Here is a 16,831-nt window from a genome sequence, read left to right as displayed (position 1 = left end):
ATTGTTATTTATGTCGTTCATAATAGGCGTGTTTCTCAGGGCAAGCATCAGCCTAGGGATGGATCAACACCTATGGTGTATGTCCCTTGAGGGTAGCAAATCATGAAATCTATAAATGAGGGACTCGTCCAGGTTGTCGTTTGTGCATAATCATTCTTATTGTTATCTACCACCGAAGGCATGCATGATGCTGTTTACATCTGGATGGTATGTACAAGTAGCCCTTGAGTACGACAGAAAAGTAGTCTAACACTTTTATGTTGGATGGTTCTCTACAGATTCTCAATCTCACGCCTTAGGCTGATCATCCTCAGCCTGGCTCCGCTCCAGGTCAACATCCTGGGCTATCGTCTGCTCCTGGGCTAAAATCGAGTTAGCAAGGATTGCAGACCGCGATGAAAAAAGGACTTACTATTCCAAAGCTCTGCATAAATGCCGTTACGCTCGAGCAACTCGCGGTGTGAGCCCATCTCTGCCACATGGCCTTGCTTCAGGACCAGAATTTGGTCGCTGTCGGAAATCGTGCGTAGGCGATGAGCCACAAACACGCTTGTGCGGCTCTTCTCTTTGAGAATGCTGTTGATATTCTGGAGGAGGGCCTGCTCCGTGTATGTGTCTAGGGCAGATGTCTAGAGAGGGGGTGATTAGTTACCTTAACTAACCGCTCGGCTAGCAGACGAAGGGGTGGGATAAACACTTACTGCCTCATCGAAGAAAAATAGTTGCGGATCCTTCAGGATCAACCGAGAAATTGCCAGCCGCTGCTTCTCGCCACCAGAAATCATCATACCACGCTCACCAACTGCAGTTTGGTAGCCATCAGGCAGACCCTCAATGAGCTTGTGGATGTGGGCTCGCTCCGCAGCTCGGCGCACTTCTTCGTCCGATGCATCAATGCGTCCGTAGCGGATGTTGTGGGCGATCGTGTCATTGAACAGCGGTGTGTCCTGTGGTACCACTCCAATTACCTTGCGGAGGCTGTCGACGGTGACATCGCGGATATCCTGGCCGTCAATCAAGATGCGGCCGGACTGGACGTCATAAAAGCGGAACAGCAGACGCAAGATTGTAGACTTGCCGCAGCCGCTAGGACCGACAATGGCGAACTTCTGTCCTGCGGGGATAGTGAAGGTAGCATTCTTCAGAATCGGTCGGTCTGGGTGGTAGCCGAAAGTGACGTTCTCAAAGCGGATCTGGCCGCCCTGCGTCAGCTGCAGCGGCTTGGCGTTTGGTCGTTCCTGGATGGTGACGTTCACCTTCTGCAGGTTGAAAAGTGTTTCCATGTCCAGCAGGGACTGACGCAGCTCGCGGTAGACAGATCCCAAGAAGTTGAGGGGGACCGAGAGCTGGAAGACCAGCTGGTTGACCATCACTAGGTCACCGACGCTCATGGATCCGTTCGCAACTCCATTGCAGGCCAGGTACATCATTGCGGCCAGCGCAGAGGAGAATATCATGTTTTGACCAGAGTTGAGCAATGCCAGAGAGGTAGTCACCTTAATTGATGCATCTTCATACTTCTTCAAGGCCTTATCATATCGTGCCACTTCGAATTTCTCGTTATTGAAGTACTTAACGGCCTCATAGTTGATGAGCGAGTCCACAGCAACAGTTGCTCCGCGGTTATCAGCTGCATTGGCCTGTCTCCGGAACTTTGTTCGCCACGCGGTTGTAGTTATGGTGAACGCCGTGTAAGCTATCATTGTCGTTGTTGTGATAGCGGCAAATTGCAAGCCATATTGATAAGTCTACAACGCGTTAGTGAGATATAAACAAGAAGATCCGTTGTCAAATCATACCAGGATACCGCAGACAAGCGAGATTTCAAGTGCTGTGGGGACTACATGGAAAACCATGGAGGTTAGGAGGAAGCTGATGCCCTTAGTACCACGGTCAATTGCGCGGGTCAGACCTCCGGTCTGCCGAGAGAGGTGGAAATTGAGATCCAGTCGCAACAGATGTTCAAAAACATTTGACGCCACCTTCCGAATTGCCTTCTGCGCAACGCTGGCAAAGACCGCGTTACGGAGCTCTTGAAACAATGTAGCTCCAATTCGGGTCACACCGTCTAGAACATATTAGCGACAAGTCCCTTCTTTGCTATGCTGTCATCCTTACAGGCGATGATCATTGATCCAGCCACGGTGTAGGCGGTTCCACCAAGGGTAGCAAAGTCTACATTCATAGAGTCGACAATGTTCTTAAAGTAGAAGGGGATCTCCACATTGAGGATCTGTATTGGATTCATATTAGCATATTTCAATAAAAATACGATAACAGACGAAACTTGCCTTTGCTCCAATAAGCAGTGAAAGTGCCGAGCTGACACGGAGCTTCGTGCCCCAATCATTCTACCAACTATAGTCAATACCCTGTTACTCTATACCAATAGCACTCGGGAATTACCTTCGGCCACAGATACTTGGCCATTTCTTTCATAATAGCCCAGTCTGCCTTCCTTTGTTCTTGCTTTCCAGTCATAGGCTCGCTCAGCAAGTCCTTCTTTGGTGGGGTCTTCACATTGCCGCTATCTTCCGGCTTTTGGATGATATTGGCGCTTGCTAGTTGTGATGGAGCGGGGGCGGAGGTAGGAGTAGTTTTGACAGATTCGTTATCTTTATTGTTTGTGGACTGACTCCATAATGAATTGTTATTTGATGTGAATGCACGCAGGTGTGTTCCATTGAGGTGTGTTCCATTGAGTCGTGTGCTTCGTAGCTTGCCGGCGAAGCTCGGATGGGCGAAATGCGCTGTGCGCCAGCACGGCGATCGTGCGGCTCTGAGCAGCATGGCCGCTTGGGATAATATTCTCTGAGCTCCGGAGTAGTTTGAGTCACCGAGAGGAGGTTCAGGGGCACATAGTGGGAGCGAGTAAGAAAGATTGACGCGCAAGGTAGCTATGTCTCCGATAGCTCGTGGGGGAAATCGCCGGCTTCGGAGAAAAACCCGTCGCTCTCGATGCAGGTCCAAGATGGTCGCAAATAGTCAAGCAAACGTAAGATACAAAATAAGAATGAAAGTAATCCAAGACCTTCTTATTATATAGCTTCCAAATGTCGCAATTCCGAGGGGCAGTTGTGTACTTCGTAGGCCGCATCGCTCTCGGGCCCACGATTTCCCGATTTCCCTTTCGTCACAACTGACGTAAATTCTCCCTTCGGTACTTGGTCGTCGCTCTTTTTTTCATACACCATGCGCCCCCCCAAGGTGTTCGGCCTCTGTCCTGGACTCGAGTTATTCCTCGCGTTCACCGGCAAACGCGATGCGTTCAGATTCGCGCCGCGCCCTCGGGAGTGCCTCCGGTCAATGGCGACAATCTGCCACTCGCTAGCACGCCCAGCTCTGTTGAATCACGAGGTAATTGCAATTCCCCCCGGGGCTTTGTTATTGTGACACTGACAATGAGGGCACATAGATGCGCGATTCGATGTTGTCGGCGCTCCGTACTCGCTTCTTTCGGTTTCGCTTTCGGCCTCGCAGAACCTATATGCACGACGAGGAACGCTGGTTGGATTGAGCGGCAAGGCGGATAATGTATGCGATCCGGCGATCAGGTTATCCTGGCGGAATGGTCATGCTAACGCATAATCTGCGCAGGTGGTTTCGACGTTGAGCGTTCTAGAACCCTTCCGGAGGGCTATCGTCGGAGTGCCCTTTCTTTATCAGAAGGTAAGACGCGCGACGCAGATGAGGACCTAGAGACAGCGATTGACAATTCCCCAGGTCTCCTCACCAACCCCTGTCACAGCTCTCGTTTCCGTTCGATCGCCCAATACCTCCTTCGCCGTTGTGAACGTCAATGGTTCCGTGGACTGGATGGTTGCCCAAAGACGGGCTTTGCTTGCATGGACGGGCCGGTCTCTGACCATCAAGCCGACTATCAACGCAAACCTGGTGAGTGGAGCTGTGATCGCGCGAGAGGAAACACCAAGCTAATTTGCGCAGAGCTTGTCTCATTGGGGTAGCTCCGAAGTGACTGGCAGAGGTTTAATAGCGTTGGTTGGAAACGGACAGCTATACTCGGTTGAATTGAAGGATGGCGAGCAGTACATTGCGCATCCCAGGTAAGACCCTCCGCCGCGATTACACGTCTGACGTCGCTAATATTTGATCGACAGCAATGTGGTCGCTTACACCATGGCCTCCAACCCTCCTCGCCCCTACCGTTTCAAATCCACCACTCTCAACTTCCAGGTCCCGGGTCTGAAGACGCTACCAAGACTTCTACAAAATGCCAAGATTATTCGTGACGTGTCTGATTCGAAGGCATACAAAACCACTATGCAGTGGTTCCACAAGCTGCGTACCTGGTCTCGAATGACCATCTGGGGAGATAGAGTATGGTAGCCCCATTTTTATCCTTCAATATTCACCAACTAACAATGTCGTCTAGCTCTTCCTGCAATTTGACGGTCCCACAACCATCCTCGTGCAATCCCGCGGTCCTCGTCTCAACGATGTTTTGTCCGCACAGGAAGCTAATGAGATCGCCAATGTTCCTAGAGGCTTTACCTCGCCCGCTCCTCGGTCTACCGAAGGCGAAAAAACATTAGAGGATAAGCCAGCAGATGAAAAGACAGAAGCCGAAAAGGCCGTCAGCAATATCCCTGGCCTGACGCGCTCTGTCGAGGAACTAGAGCAAGAAATCCGAGGAACGAGCCAAAGCGTTGCGAAGATCCGCAAAGATGGAAAGGTCGAAATTGAGGAAGTTTCTCGCACAAACTAAATAGAAAGACTCGCTTCAAAAGGGTCGACTTGCAGGAGTTCTCTTCGCATTGGGTTTTGTACGGGCTAGAGCGGTCTCCATTTGGGATGATTATCACGTTGCACCCTGTACAGTATGGGCATTTCTTTTTTCTTGGCAATTGCCGACAAATCTCTTTTTTCTTTACTTCTGAACTACAGATTCTACTTGCTTTGCCTGTTACCTTCACCCTCCGAGTAGAAAGAGAAAGCTTCGAAACACTGCTCAGTAATTTACCAAAAATAGCAGGAGGAATACCACATAGAGGCCAGGCCATTGAGCCCTGAAGGAAGCGAACTTGTTATTACAAATCAAAGGTTATACATAGAAAAGTCCATCTCACAAATTAAGCCTTTGCCGTCTAGCTAACAAACTGAGAAGGGGGAGAAAAGATATATAAAAACAGACATATAAAAAGACTAGCTGAGGAGACTATCAAAAAAGACATCTTAAAGGACTACCAAAAGGACTACCATCGAGCCAACTAGATCATGTCATTCTCAAGGACAGTGGCCGACTATTCTTGTTAAGTCTAAAGCGAGAAGAAGCCGAAATATTCAGGACTCGGCAAAGCCTGGAAAACGGGCTAGACAGTCACCACCCCATATCAACGCCTGCTGCTGCGCAAATCTATAAGTTATGTCCGAACGTTCAGGGAAGAGCTGTCTCTTAGGGTCATCGGTTTCTGCATCAGTTGCCGAACACATGCGGCCAGAAATCGCTCTGTCAAAGTCGGACAAAGCCTTCGATATGGTTGCATCTTCCCTGAACTTAAAGTTGGCAAAGTCGTTGATTGACTCGTCACTCGGGCTTTGCGTCTCTCCTTCTCCTGGAGTAGATCCAAAGACTGCTTGGCCATCATTCTGTGCAAGCATCTGTTTCAGTTCCTTTTCCATCACCAACTTTGTCAGCGGCTCGAGAATTGCCAGTCCCTGTGCAGCTAGTTGCGATTTTGGAGCCAGAGTCCGCTGCATATTCAGTAATCGATGCAATCCCATCTTTGACTTGTGTGCCTTCATTGTCAATGGCTCAATGCTAGCCAATATACAAAGAGTGACACCGGCAGTGAATGTTTGGATGCCAATGAATGCGACTGCATGTGTATCTGTTGCCAACGAGAAGATCGACGATGAGCCAGTCTCCGAAATTTTCAGAGCAGCGTCTCGACACGACTCTAGTGCTTTGTATAAACGCCCGGTAGAGTGGTTTGGTGCAGCGCCGATTTTCGGGATTCGTTGATATGCCATGAGAGGGCGATGGACCAAAATCCTTGCATTTTGATATGCGATTTCAAGGGCAAGGGCTTGGAATTGATAAATATTATTGGTGAACTTTGCCCCGCATAATGCTGCAATATCCCGATCCATTTCCTCTACGGAAGCGTACCTGACTGATGTGGCACTGGGATCGTCGAGCTGAAGCTTTGGGGGAATAGCTTCTTTCCACTCCTGTAACGAAGCATCGAAGTGGGACGCCATGTGGGCGAGGTGATGCTGTGTCGAAGCACAGCCCGAAAATTTGCATGGCTGGCCTTGCCCGTGTGGTACACCGGAGTTGACTCCATACATCTCGTTCAATATGGTCTTGGTGAGAATCGACAGCTTGGAACTCAAGTACTTGTACGAAACAACGACAGCTTGGTCCTGACTTTTTGTGTTGTCTCCAACGAGCATAGGCTCCAACAAGTAGACATCGCAATCAATATCTCCAATGGCTTGAGGGTATCCATAAGACATTGAAAAAAGCGTCTCCATCTCATAAATAGCCCACCAACTACGATTCCGTGTTTTGCATTGCTGACGCATATCGAATGATATCGATGGAAGACCTGGTGGGGTCATGTCTATCTTGCAATGCAGATTCAGAATTTGTGCAATCCGTAGCCCGCAGCCACAGATCAGCCAGGCCAGCCCGGGGTCCCCATGATAAAGGTAGTATGTGCCAAGCAGAACACAGGCTTGTACCGCTTCCAGGGAGCCGAGGGAAACGATATCCATCATTTTAGCCCGGACAGTGGCGAGGATGATGTCTTTCAAGGTCGCTGCATCAACGTTGTGCGCTGCCAGGAGTTGCCTTCGATGAGGACCCACGTATTGTAACCCAATCACCATGACCATCAGCAATGTGCTGGTGAAGTCAAGATTAAGATTGGGTTCAATGGGGCTTTCCGTGAGATTTTGGTACAGCTGTTGCCATTTCTTGGAGAAATCCTCTCGATCGAAGATAAGTATGAACCAATGGGCTCGGTCGAAGTAGGTAGCCACAAGCAAACATGCCACTTCGAATGAAGGTAAAACTGAGACGAGTTCGGCCGAAGGAGACTGAAAGGCTAGGATATGTCGGTTTGGCGGGGGCATTGTGCCTGCCTTCACCAGATGTGTGTGGCCTCCGGGGAAATCATTTGCCACTGAGGTATCGGGGGCGTTGAGCTTGGAGATCTGCAATACCTAGGTCAAGTCAGTCATAACTTCTTGAATCTGACAACCAGGTAGAAATCTCACCCCCATTCCAAGAGACAGGGCCGAGCTTGGGTTCCATTGCTGCTCACGAGACGGCCCTTGAACGCCTGTGTGAATCAACGCCGAAATATCGCGATTGACAGAGATAGAAGCTTTGCCTTCTGAACCACTCCACTCTGTCAAAGGGCTTTGTGGATCATTTTCGCCGCTTGAAAACCGTCGCTTGAGAGGGTTGACGCTCGGGCTTGACTGTTCTGATTTAACGACACTACCACGGCCAAGGTTTGTTGACGAGGTATCATTATTGGTCTCCCCGTTCTCCGCGAGCGAGTGATCTAGATCAGGGTGCATTATATTAGACTGGCGCTTGTCATAGTCTTCCATTATTTTATTGTACCATCCTATGAAAGTTAGTGAAATAGAAAAAAGACATAGTCCACTCGCACGGTTCTTACTTCTGGCACAAGCTCGTCTTTCAGGCGTCACTGCTCTATCGCTTTTACGGGAATAGCCCAAAGCTTCAGCAATGGCTGGATGGTGCCTTTTTAGATGGCCGCTTATCCGGCCTTGTGAAGTATTTTTTGGTAGCCTTTTATGGTAGTCTTCCAGATCGTCTTTTTAAATGTCTTTTTAGTTGTCTTTTTTGGTAGTTTTTTTAGATATTTTCTTCCCTTCTTCGTTTGTTAGGTAAGCTGCAGCAGACGAAATGGGTCAAATTTGATGATATTATATATGTCTACAGAAGAAGAAGATCTATAGACTAGAGAAAGCATACCCTAGGCGGAGAAGGGCACTAGGCGCAAAAGGGTTTATATACTAAGGCTATCCGATTGAAAGAGAGAGCGACCCTAAGAGAGAGATGGGTTGAGGAAGACGAATCCTAGCACAAGATAGCTAGCTATACCGCAGGGACGATGACAAAGAGCAGCCAGCGAACAAGAGGAAACAGTTCTGCAGCACAAGTCCCATCAGTCAGTAAACCCATCTCTGTTCAATTCAGACAGTAGCAACTGACTCTATGCACAAAATGAGTCCCTCCATGACTTGTCATCGCTCCAATCCGTCTATCTGAAGACCTGCCGAGCTGCTCTGTAAAATTGTAACTCTATGTGGGCACATCCCGCTGGTCCACAATGGACAAATTCGTGAAACGCAACCAACGCTCGTTATCGACACTGTAAGGCATGGCGCCAATGGAAGTGCCGTGGGTTTCCAATGCATAGGCGATGGAACCCTTCTGCCTCCCGTCAGGCCCGTAGACCACCAGGCTACAGTCGTCGGCATTTCGCATCGGGCCCTCTCGGCTTTTATCCCGGAACTCAAAGAGTGTCGCCTGGTTCTTGGGACCGGCAGCGAGTAGAGTGATCTCCTTGCCTTTGAAAGGGATTGTGAAAGCTCGAAGCCACAGGCCTCTTTTACGATTGTAGATGTGGTACCGTTTCTTGAATTCGATCTGCCCGAATCCATTAGAGAGTTGTATTTGTGACGATTTGGGGAAAGGCTTACTGTGGGGGCTTGGTTCAGCAGCGTTTCAACTTCGATATCAAAGACATTTTCCGAGCTGTTCGTCTCCATAGAAAGTCCCGGGTATCCGTTGTTGGAGATATCCAGGATGGTGTCCGGGACCTTGCTCAATGCTTCTTCCACCTCGCCCTCTTTTAAAAATGTTAACCTCCTACCCACTGTCATCGCTGGTATAGAGGGAGCTTACTGATTTTCCAAGCATGATGCAGTGATAGATACTCAGGCTTGTTCTTCTCGTTTCTCTGGTAGTCTTGGAGGCTGATGCGGAAGCTAACAACTTCTTTTTTCCTTGTAACCTCCGCTATGCTCTTAAACTTCTCTGGGATATCCTCAAAGCCGGGGATCTGGCCAATGAAGTCGCCGAGCGGGGTGACATCTTCTTGCTGTAATCGGGTATCAGAATTGGGACAAATATTGCCATAAAGAATATGCAGATAATACCTTAATTACTCTCCAATTATGAAACGGAGCAACGGTCGGGCACCATGCAGAAGGGCTTCACCAGAACGTAAGTTTGTGTGGGTCAGGAGATGGGGCAAAACAACTTACTTGTTGCAAAGTAACGTGTCTCCGCCTTGGGCCTGCCATGAAATAGAGCTTTGCATGGCTCGATTGGAGCTGGAATTCTGTGCATTTGTCTGTTTCTCCTGGCCATAGCTGACACTTCCAGACACAAAACTGGAAGAGAAGGATGCGGCAGCGGCAATTTTCATGGCCGTGGCGGCCTCATCCTCGGTCTTTGTACCAAGGGCGGAGAACTTTTCAGATGAAAAGAGCCTGCCTCCAAGCTCAATCCGGGTGGCAAAGAAGTGGCCTGTTTTTTAATCAGCATTGCTCGTGTGGGATACGCATCCATTCGAGTCTTACCGTATTTATGATGGAAAGCGATTAGAGAAGACGCATCCTTCACACCCACTAGGTCACTCGCACATTCTTGCGACAGGTCGACGCCAAACTGATCCAAATACAGAACAACGCGAGGAAACTAGCCGAAAGGCATCAATGAGTCGTTTGATAGTGAAAGAATCGAGCTGCAAAACTTACGTTGTAAGTGATGTTCATGGTACTGCTGTCAGCAGTATTTTGCGTGCTCAGAGCATTGTTCTCACTCTGTGAGAAGCCAGCACTGATGGCAGCACTGAAACCAAATGCTCCGCCTTCCCTGCTATGCAATTAGAGGATGTCTGGAATTGTCTGAGAGCGACGTACACGGAGGCTTCAGCCTCTATTGAGGAGAATGAACTGCGCGCCATAGCTGATGCTGTGGAGGATTTGGTTTCGAACGCATCCACATAGGAATCGTCTCCGACAGTAAATCGGGGGATGTGGAATACTTGCTGGGGTCATGTTAGTACTGCGGTGCAATTACCCAAGGGTTGCCGAGACTAACCTCGACCTTGACATCTGCATCAGGGATCTCATGCGACGCGAATTTCCTGGGCTTTAAAACGAAGGCTAGCAAAGAGTCAGAAAATCACCTCCCGCCAAATACAGACCGGAAAGGGCCGCTTACCACTATAGGGAGCTCGCTCAATTCTGCGAAACTTGACCTTCTTCGATCCATCGGTTAGTCGCCCCAGGTTCGAAAAGACCAGCCGGTGAGCACTCAAAAGGTTGTTATTGCGGATGACAGCGTTCCACTCCTTCTCAGACATGTCGGCCGGATTTCTGGTGTTGTAGCTTGTTAATGACCGTTCATCTTACCTTGGGAGAATACCACTTACACAGACGTCTCATTGCCTTCGGCCACCCAGTCTGCGCGATTGAAGGAGCTCGCTAGTTGTTCCAACGATGCCTGAAGTAGTTCGGGCTTGTCCTGTATTGATTGTCAATTCCGCGTGTTCGCACAACGTTACAAAGTCGAGATAATACACTCAGCTTCAAGTTCAGCTCCTGCTTGATGAGCTCCTTTGCCTCTGTCTTCCGATCGGTTCTTTTTTTGTCTTTCGTCTTTATGTAAACATCATGGACCGTAACATTGGCCGCTTTCTCGGGTTTCTCCTTTTCCTCCCCAACATTCTCGGAGAGAATCTCCATGTAATCTGCAAATGATGTGGAATCATTGACCTGGGCGCCAGTCGCACTACAGAATGCAGATCCCGCTCTAAATAGCCATCAGCTCTTAATCGTCACACCTCCCACGTCCACGTACCTGCTAGCGTCGAGACCACCATTGTCGATCAGTGCTTTTCGTATATCTGAGAGCGTCTTGTTGGAGACGTTGAAGTCTTTAAGGGGGACGCAGTTGGTCTTCTTGGCCTTTTCCTCCTTGCCATCAAAGACGTTGACATCAAGCCGGACCGCCATGGTTAGGCTTTTGATAAGTGAACCTCTGGAGGCAGAGTAAGTCAAGAGGAGTTTGTCGATTCTGTTTAATTCTGTGTCCGGTAAATCTAGCTATCTTTATATGGGCGTGTCTGCGCGGCAGCTAAAATTTCAATTCCCCTCACCTCAGCTCAGCCCAGCTCTACTTCATCGATAATTGCCGTCTGGTGGGTCCGCGAGATTTGCTGAGAGATCGTAGATCCCACCACTACGGTCCTAAGAACGTGCGGGGTGACGAGTCCATGCTTGGACTCCGCCCTATCGCCTCTTATGTACAACATTTATGTGAGAACCGTACCAAATGCTTCCAAAAGTCAATTGATGAGGAATCCATCTGTGGCCACACCACTATTTCTTTGCTCAGAGGCATCAGCTATGAGATAAGGCGCCACAAGATCCACAAGCGATTTATGCATTAGCAACAGTAATCATCGCTGGTCTTGGCGGTGGGTGCATCGCCCTTCCACACCGCTAGATTGGAGCTGCAAGATGTCGATCTCGCAGGAAATTCATTCTTTTCAGAGTGGATCATAACCACCCTATGACTGTTGAGGATCGACACTACTGATGACGATACTCCGGAGGTATAGTTTTGTTAGAATCTACAGGGTAGATGAGATCATGAAGGAGTACGATAGCTTATATTTGATGCTGTAGAACTATGTAAAAGACAGGAAGAAAAGGAGATAGACTAAACTAGTCAATGAGGAGTTATGTGACGTATGTGAGATATCAACACTCCCCATGATCAATGGCACATGAATCATCAGATAAAAAATACCCCCAGATTCCTTCGTTTTTTCCTGAATAAGTAAAGATGTATTATCACTTTTCAAATTGCAAATCAAATTGTAGGTTAATCAGTTGGATTGATATTGGCCGAAAGACATAATTGATCGACAAATCGACGAAACATGATCAATCCGAGTGGCTTGGTAAAGCCGTCTGTAGCCTGTTCCTTTGTCGCAATGTACTGGAAAGTGACAGATCCAGATGAAACTTCCTCCCTCTCCCTAGTAATCCTTTACTCTCCCGTAATTCCCTACTCCCCAGTAACTACCTACTCTCCAGTAATTCCCTACAAGCAAGATACCCCTCGCGAGAGGTAATATCAACTACTATAAGAGAAACGCCGATAAATCTACTAAGGCCTAAGGTTAATAACCTACTTTTATATATTATCTCTATCCATATAGAAAGGTTCTAAAGAATAGTTCTAATAAAGAACCTACTTTAGCTATTTTAGAAAAATCTACCTTTACTGTTAGATAAGTACATCTTCACACTTTGGTTTAGGTTCGGGGAAATCTTGGATTCACGCAACTGCAAAACCGGATTCTGGTAGACGATAATTTCGCAAGTCGGATGATCCATTTCCTAGAAACTGTAATCATGCACCACACTAATCTTGATAACCCTGAGTCAACCGTCTCGAGCACACCCCTTCACGTAATGGCCAGGAGTCTGACACCGAATTTATCCAGAAGCTTTTTCATGACAGCAACCTGTTTCAAATACCTTCACCAAGGATTAGGCAATAACTCTTATCGGTTCGGCATGCCTCGCGACCTTATGCACGCATCCAAAGTAGACGACTATGGTATCATTCATCTTGCTCATAACCATACTTGGGTTAATCCATAGAACCCGTCTATCCCTAGTTGCATCCGCTCAAATCATGATATATCCTCGATCCCTACATTACTAACTATGCCACTAAAGACGATATATCATCTTGGTAGATGGTGGCAAAGGCTGCTTTATTAGAAGGCTCAGTATCCAATTTCACTGGTGATTTATAGCCGGATAAAATCAGAGATTAAGTTATTTCAGCTGCATCTAACCAAAATGATATGTTTCATATGTTTTGAATACAAATGACCCCATATTTTATTCCAAAACGAGCAATATCCCGGATAATCAGCTAAATCCGCCTCGGTCTTCGGGCTATCGCATATATGTCCGACCACTGCAGTTAACCCGGTAAGCTTTCCGGGAGAATATCGGTTCGCCAGTTAGGCCAATCCCCGAATCCTGTGAATGATTGACCAACCGCAGTAAAGCGACCATGCTTCCCCTGGACTAGTCGCGCCAACCCCCAGGTAAAAATAATAATTAAGTAGCTCGGACTTAGCTAGGAACCGAGTGACCGAAGTGGCCGCTTCGTATTTTATTCGAATATTTTCCCCTTAAATATCACCTTAAATATAGGCTTAATTGGCATCCCTGAAAATTAAACGGAACTTGAAGCCCTGAAGATTTTAATCTGCAACAGCCCTAGAGCTTCAGGACCAAACAGCTGGGCCGACGTTGAGGTGAGTTTTGAATTGAACTTGTCCGACGCACAATTTTGTTTCTTTAATTTTATAGTTCCCGTTTTCGTTTGGGATCTATAAATTGGCGGTCTTGTTTCAAAATGCAATATTCTAATACCTCAAAGCAGATTACAAGCAGTCCAAGTCTATAACTCGAACATTCATCGAAGCCAAAAAAGATGGCCAACAATGAGACTGAGACTGCTCCTTCTATCGACAGTGCCACCACCACTGCTGCTGTGAGTGTGCATGGAAATAATGACCCGGAAAAAGGACTCGCACCATCTGAAAAAGACGAACCACCTGCTGAGAAGTCAATTGCTGCTGGCCCAGCACCAGCAACACCGGTGATCGGTCCGCCTCCTGATGGAGGTGCGCAGGCATGGCTGGTCGTCCTAGGAGCTTTCTGTGGTCTATTCGTCAGCTTCGGCTGGATCAACTGTAAGTTCTATGTTATGTCTGAATACAAGAAACCGACAAGATACTAATATCATCGAGGCATCGGAGTCTTCCAAGAATACTACCAAAGTCACCAACTGAGCGAGTTCTCCACCAGCACAGTAACATGGATCACATCGCTAGAGACCTTCATGATGTTCTTCTGCGTGCGTATACCATTGCCCCAGAACCAGTTTACTATATCCCCAAGAGCCATCCTAACATCCTCCCTAGGGCCCAATATTCGGAACTATGTTCGATAGCTACGGCCCGCGCTGGATCCTCCTCCTCGGCACAGTCCTCCACGTCTTCGGCCTAATGATGGCTTCCCTCTCAACAGAGTATTACCAATTCATCCTGGCTCAAGGAATCTGCAGTCCAATCGGCGCAAGCGCCATCTTCAACGCCTCCGTCAACTCCGTCAGCACCTGGTTCGCTAAGCGTCGTGCTTTCGCCCTTGGCGTAACAGCCGCTGGATCCAGTCTGGGCGGAGTCATCTTCCCTATAATGGTCACCCAACTGATTCCTAAAGTTGGGTTCCCCTGGGCGATGAGGATTTGCGCCTTCCTCATTTTGTTCATGTTGGGTATCGCCAATCTCACGCTGAAGTCGAGATTGCCGCATCGCCCGAAGCCATTTGATATCCTGAGTTTCGTGAGGCCGTTGGCTGAGCTCAAGTTCGCGCTTACACTTGCTGCTGCCTTTTGCTTCTTCTGGGGCATGTTCTTGCCATTCACTTTTGTTATTACCCAGGCGGAGAGATATGGCATGTCTTCCAATCTAGCCGAGTACCTGATTCCAATTTTGAATGCGTCTAGGTAAGTTTTCCCTTTCTAGTCCGTATACCTCACCTAGTTGATGAACTAACAATATCAAAATAGTATCTTCGGCCGCACGCTGCCAGGTTATTTCGCCGACAAAGTCGGCCGCTACAACATGATGGTTGTAACAACGTTCTTCTCGGCCATCCTCGTCCTAGCCCTCTGGCTACCATCGAAGGGCAATGTCCCGGCAATTTTGTTCAGCGCCCTATACGGATTCGGCTCTGGTGCATTTGTCTCACTTGCACCAGCCCTTGTCGCGCAGATCTCCGATCTTCGCCAGGTGGGCGTGCGTAACGGCACTTTCTTTGCTGTCATCTCATTTGCGGCGTTGACTGGTACTCCTATTGGAGGTGCTTTGGTTCCGGATGTCCTCCATGGTAGTTATACTCGGCTACAGATATTCTGTGGTGTTGTTATGATTGTTGGGTCGATTTTGTTCGTTTTGGCCAGGGGGCTGTTGGTGGGTTTAAACTTACCAAGGTATAATAGACATGTGGCCTGTCAAGTGTTTCTTGGTCTTTAAGATGTTTTCGGGTGTCGTTTTAGATGTTTTTTTTATAGATATTCTCCTCTTTAGATAGTATTGTAGATAGAAAGATAGAAAGAATTAGCAAAATATAACATGTGACTACAAGGTCTTTCCCGGGGTCTTCTTCCTCTTCTTCTACCAATACCCCAGCTTTACCACCAAAGCTAAAATATCTCTACCAAACGATGAAATGAGTAAAATCCACTGGGAGAATTCTATTCGCAGGCAACAGAATTTATGACGTTTTCAACGTCTGATGCGGGTACCTAAAAGTAACCCAAAAGTACCATCCCAATCAAAAGGATGCGGCTAAGCCTTAGCTTCCAACCTAAGCTAAGACATAGTGTTGCTTTATAAGGCGACCCTTATTCCCAGGAGCTTACATCTTGTCTTTAGCTTTCATGGCAAAATAAGCCCTTATCCTAACATGGCTTCAATTTTCTCGGGATTATATGATCTATTACAGGCCGCAAGGGGGGCGAACATCACCTTCCTCACTGACCAACATGTGCCCGGCGCCAATCTGACAGGCAAATGGATTATTATCACCGGATCCAACAACGGCGTTGGCTTCGAAGCCGCAAAATCCTTCGCATCATGGGGCGCAAACCTAATCCTCGCCTGCCGCGAGCCACCCGCATGGGAACTACATCCAACAGCCGCTGTGAACGAATGTAAAGAGCTTGCCGCGGCGCACGGCCATGAGTCCACCATTGAATGGTGGCAAGTCGACATGGCAGATCTCAGCAGCGTCGAAGCTTTCTGTCAAAGGTGGTTGCAATGCGACCGCGCTTTGGATATCCTATGCAACAATGCCGGTCTTGCGGAGTCTACCAAGCAAAATCGTATGACGAAAGATGGGTTCCAACTGGTTCATCAGGTCTGTTTATCTCTTGTCCTATTTAAACTTTTGTTGCATACGAGCCGAATAGACACTGATGAAATCCTCCCAGGTCAACTTCTTATCCCATGTACTACTGACCCTCCGACTCTTACCATCTCTAGCTCGCAGTGCCGAGCCGCGAGTTATCTGCACGACCTCCTGCTTCCACCATCTAGGATCTTTCGATCTGGAGCACTTCAATGGTGAACCAGGCATGAAGGGCAATGATTATCGGAACAATAAGCTTTACTTTCAAATGTGGGTTGCAGAGTTGCAGTCGAGACTCCTCAAGAACCCCGAGTACCTCCACATCACAATCAACGGTGTCCATCCCGGCTTTGTGGCTTCGGGTATATGGGACGGTCTTCAGGACACGGGCAAAGCCCCGGGCGGACTGAACTTGCTTTTGCGCTATGTTGCTATCACGTCGCAGCAGGGTGGATTGGCTATTGCTCATGCAGCTACTAGTTTGGAGTTTGGACCAGATCCTAAGAAGCAGGGCGTTGGCGCGGAAAATGGGCGTGGTGGAGGGAAATATATCAATCGGATATGGGAGGGGCCTGCGAGATCATACTGTAATGACCCAGAGGCTAGATTGAGAGTGTGGACTAAACTGGATGAGGAGCTTGGTTTACAAGAGAAGGGCCTTCTGACGGGTTTGGGTCTTTAATGCAACGAACTCTATGCCAATAAGCAGTCCGAATGGTTATACTAAAAATATACCAAGAAAGCATATCAGAAATGATGTTAGAGAAGATACTAGAAAGGCGACCTAACTGGCCATATCTTC

The 16,831-nt window shown here is 48.1% G+C and overlaps 5 protein-coding genes across 5 annotated transcripts; 2 read left to right on the top strand and 3 right to left on the bottom strand.

Moving 5' to 3' along the window:
• Positions 1-288: 288 nt before the first annotated feature.
• Positions 289-2,790, bottom strand: atm1 (ATP-binding cassette Fe/S cluster precursor transporter ATM1; the record flags this gene model as incomplete). Its single annotated transcript, XM_057272908.1, has 7 exons — positions 289-362; positions 413-629; positions 702-1,748; positions 1,800-2,068; positions 2,119-2,233; positions 2,292-2,351; positions 2,407-2,790. The coding sequence occupies 7 exons, from the start codon at positions 2,788-2,790 to the stop codon at positions 289-291; spliced, it is 2,166 nt and encodes a 721-aa protein (XP_057141087.1).
• Positions 2,791-3,152: 362 nt separating this feature from the next.
• On the top strand, positions 3,153-4,899 carry N7471_000186 (AIM24 family protein; the record flags this gene model as incomplete). The annotated part of the gene is made up of 7 exons (XM_057272907.1): positions 3,153-3,357; positions 3,416-3,534; positions 3,598-3,669; positions 3,724-3,894; positions 3,946-4,064; positions 4,119-4,338; positions 4,394-4,899. Coding segments are annotated over 7 exons (1,239 nt in total), but the record flags the coding sequence as incomplete, so codon positions are not given.
• Positions 4,900-5,301: 402 nt separating this feature from the next.
• On the bottom strand, positions 5,302-7,587 carry N7471_000185 (fungal specific transcription factor domain-containing protein; the record flags this gene model as incomplete). The annotated part of the gene is made up of 2 exons (XM_057272906.1): positions 5,302-7,191; positions 7,246-7,587. 2 exons carry the CDS (start codon positions 7,585-7,587, stop codon positions 5,302-5,304), a joined length of 2,232 nt encoding a protein of 743 aa, XP_057141085.1.
• A 721-nt stretch (positions 7,588-8,308) lies between these two features.
• On the bottom strand, positions 8,309-11,034 carry N7471_000184 (uncharacterized protein; the record flags this gene model as incomplete). The annotated part of the gene is made up of 13 exons (XM_057272905.1): positions 8,309-8,656; positions 8,710-8,858; positions 8,915-9,110; positions 9,169-9,223; positions 9,277-9,541; positions 9,595-9,712; positions 9,772-9,889; positions 9,937-10,064; positions 10,118-10,182; positions 10,241-10,395; positions 10,452-10,543; positions 10,600-10,831; positions 10,880-11,034. 13 exons carry the CDS (start codon positions 11,032-11,034, stop codon positions 8,309-8,311), a joined length of 2,076 nt encoding a protein of 691 aa, XP_057141084.1.
• Positions 11,035-13,546: 2,512 nt separating this feature from the next.
• On the top strand, positions 13,547-16,777 carry N7471_000183 (Short-chain dehydrogenase/reductase SDR; the record flags this gene model as incomplete). Its single annotated transcript, XM_057272904.1, has 6 exons — positions 13,547-13,808; positions 13,866-13,972; positions 14,040-14,623; positions 14,687-15,089; positions 15,625-16,038; positions 16,112-16,777. 6 exons carry the CDS (start codon positions 13,547-13,549, stop codon positions 16,709-16,711), a joined length of 2,370 nt encoding a protein of 789 aa, XP_057141083.1. The 3' UTR covers positions 16,712-16,777.
• Between the last annotated feature and the right edge of the window lie 54 nt (positions 16,778-16,831).

Source organism: Penicillium samsonianum (assembly GCF_028829775.1).
Source record: "Penicillium samsonianum strain IBT 33392 chromosome Unknown utg000001l_segment0_segment0, whole genome shotgun sequence".
Lineage (NCBI taxonomy): Eukaryota > Fungi > Ascomycota > Eurotiomycetes > Eurotiales > Aspergillaceae > Penicillium > Penicillium samsonianum.
This window is presented reverse-complemented; position numbering and strand designations above follow the sequence as displayed.